This window comes from Aegilops tauschii, chromosome 3 (genome assembly GCF_002575655.3).
Source record: "Aegilops tauschii subsp. strangulata cultivar AL8/78 chromosome 3, Aet v6.0, whole genome shotgun sequence".
Classification (NCBI taxonomy): Eukaryota; Viridiplantae; Streptophyta; class Magnoliopsida; order Poales; family Poaceae; genus Aegilops; species Aegilops tauschii.
The window spans coordinates 171272353-171275063 of record NC_053037.3 but is presented as its reverse complement, the minus strand read 5'-3'; the positions used below and the strand labels follow the sequence as shown (position 1 = coordinate 171275063).

The 2711-nt window shown below is 42.1% G+C and overlaps 1 protein-coding gene across 1 annotated transcript; it reads left to right on the top strand.

Annotated features, from left to right (window-relative positions):
- The first annotated feature begins 206 nt into the window (after positions 1-206).
- LOC109761137 (protein FAR1-RELATED SEQUENCE 5-like) lies at positions 207-1391 on the top strand. The gene has a single exon (XM_020319934.2). It carries the CDS (start codon positions 207-209, stop codon positions 1389-1391), a length of 1185 nt encoding a protein of 394 aa, XP_020175523.2.
- The last annotated feature ends 1320 nt before the right edge of the window (positions 1392-2711 follow it).

The window sequence follows — 2711 nt, the reverse complement described above, 5'->3', positions numbered from 1 at the left end:
GTTGGAGACCAGCTTTGATTGGCTATTTGGAACATTCTTGAAGCAATGCATGGTCGAGCACCCGATAATATAATCACTGACCAAGATGGTGCGATGGCGCAATCCATTGAAAACATCTTCCCTACTACTGTGCACCGTCGATGTCATTGGCACATTATGAAGAAAGCCAAGAAAAACTAGGTGGCATGTTGGGGAGAAACCCAGGAATGTCAGCTGATTTCAATGATTGCATTGACTTCAGCTTCACTCCAGAAGAGTTTGAGAGTAAGTGGACTGCTTTTGTGCTGAAGTGGCCGGTTGTTGGTGGTACTCACTTTGATAAGCTCTATGAGTACCGATCTATGTTTGTGCCATGTTACTTGAAACATAGGTTTTTCCCTTTCTTGCAATCAACACAATGTAGTGAAGGAATCAATGCTGTCCTGAAGCGTTATGTTAACCCCCACAACTCTGTGTTGAACTTTGTGAAGCAATATGAGAAGATTCAGACGCATGTGCTTGTCCGAGAGGGTGGGAATGACTACAGGACATACCACCTACATGCTGAGTTGTGGTCCAATTTTCCAATTGAGAAGCAAGCTTATAATGCCTACACTAGAGACATTTACCACAAATTTCATACCGAGTTTGAGTTAATTGGGAGATACAATGTGCGTCCCCATGGTGACCATGCGTATGAGCTTTATCCAAACAACGAAGGATGGGTGCCTAGTTATGGTGATAGGAGCTATTTCGTGACAGTGGAAGCTGCTGCTGAAGAATACAAATGTGAGTGCTACAAGATGTGTAAAGATGGAATGTTGTGTTGCCACATTTTGAATTGTTTTACACATCTTGGGGTTGATGTAATCCCTGGGAGATACATACTTAGAAGGTGGACACAACAAGCAATTACAGGAGCAGGATCTGCTGTTGAGGCAGATCCTGACGAGATGCCACCGGCGTCAAAGAAGCAACTCCGTCATACAAACTTGTCAATGGATTTTGCTAGTATTGCTCGGGTTGCTAGTGGGTCAGATGCTACTACCGCAATTCTGAAGAAACACATGAGAGCAACGCACACAGAGCTTAACCATTTCAACAAGTGCAAGAAAAAGAAGGCCAAAATGCATGCTCATCCAGGGCATGGCGCCCCTCCAACAGCAACTAGTGCTCGTATGCCACCTCCTGATAGTCGTGCAACTCCATCTGTTGATCCTACACCAGTGCCAAGTGGGTCTACACCAATTGCAGGAGTTCCTAGGGATCCACCTAAGTCAACCACTAAAGGGCGTGCGAAATCTAAACGGATCGAGTCGGCACTTGAGTTGCATCCAAAGAGAAAAAACAAATGTTCCTTTTGTAGTTCAGTTGACCACAATGCTGCAAATTGCCCAGGGCGGTTGGTTTGAGATGGATAAAAGGGCAGTGAAGTCGGGGAGGCGATCTATTCTGCTGAAGGAAAGGGCGTGTGTTCCCAATGGCTGATGCAACACATTTTTGGTGCTATTGTGTTTTTTAATTATGAGTTTACAAAAACTATGGTTGCTTCTGGTGTGTGAAAGGTTGAACGCTGCGATACAATTGCCTCATGCTTTTAGAAACATATTTTGCGACCATTTGTTCTGCTATAAGAATTACTATTTAAGGTTACACCCTTTTCGTAATGGTTATTCATGAACTAGTTGTTAATTTCTTTCAACAAAAAACCTCTAAAAGCGCTACTGTGGAAGATACTTATCAAATGCTAAATGCGTAGGAAAAATGTCTGCTCCTACATTCTTGAGCAACTAATATGTACTGATATTGCTATCTATTATGGACAAGTGATGACAAAAAATATTGAACATTTAAACATGCATTCAAAAAAAGAAGTAAAAAAGCATGTATGGTTCAGCGAAAAAAACCATGAAGCTAGCCACCTCTCAGGTTGAGAGCTTGAGGATATCGCGCCATGGTGCCTTGTTATCATCAGTATTTACTAACGCGCTTGTCAAGATCCTTCTGATGTTGCTGATATTGCTAGGACCAAAGTTTGGCACGACCCTAGCTTCCCAAAGATTTGCTAATGTTGGAGCAAAAATCCCGCAATCATTCCTTGCAATTCGGAAAAAATAAAAAAGATGCAGTCAAGTTGTAATCATAGTATGATGAAGAAAAAATTGAACTGAGAAAGAAAACTAGAAAAATATGAGGTACAAATGATGCTTTGCATTTCTTGTACATGTACGATGGCCGGGATGCAGACTAAAACACTGACTCATTGTCCTGTTTCGGGACATTGATCTCTTTCAAGCCAAAATCATCAAACTTCACGCGGGAATCAGGGTAGTGCTCATCCCATAAGGGACGCACTATTGCTGCAATCAGCCTAGCATTGTCATCCAAGGTTTTGCTCTTTGCCAGAGTTCTCCATGAATCAAGGACTTCGAACCTCCGATCCTGTATGTTGACATTAAACAACCAGTAGTGGTTCCCTGTTACTGGTTTTGCACTGTCTAAGTTCTCTAGAATTGGAAACATTATCTGCATGATGTGGGTAAAAAAGGAAGAAGATGAAGTGAGAACAACATCCTATAAATGTGTGCTCGAGGAAGGCAAAGAAAAGGGCGGTCGCATGCAGAGAAAAAATGATGTAAAAAGAAAAGATCCTACCGACCATGTCTTTTCGATCCAAGTGATTTTTCTTGTTGAATCTGTTCCTTATCTCTTGCGTTTTCCAGATCATCTGC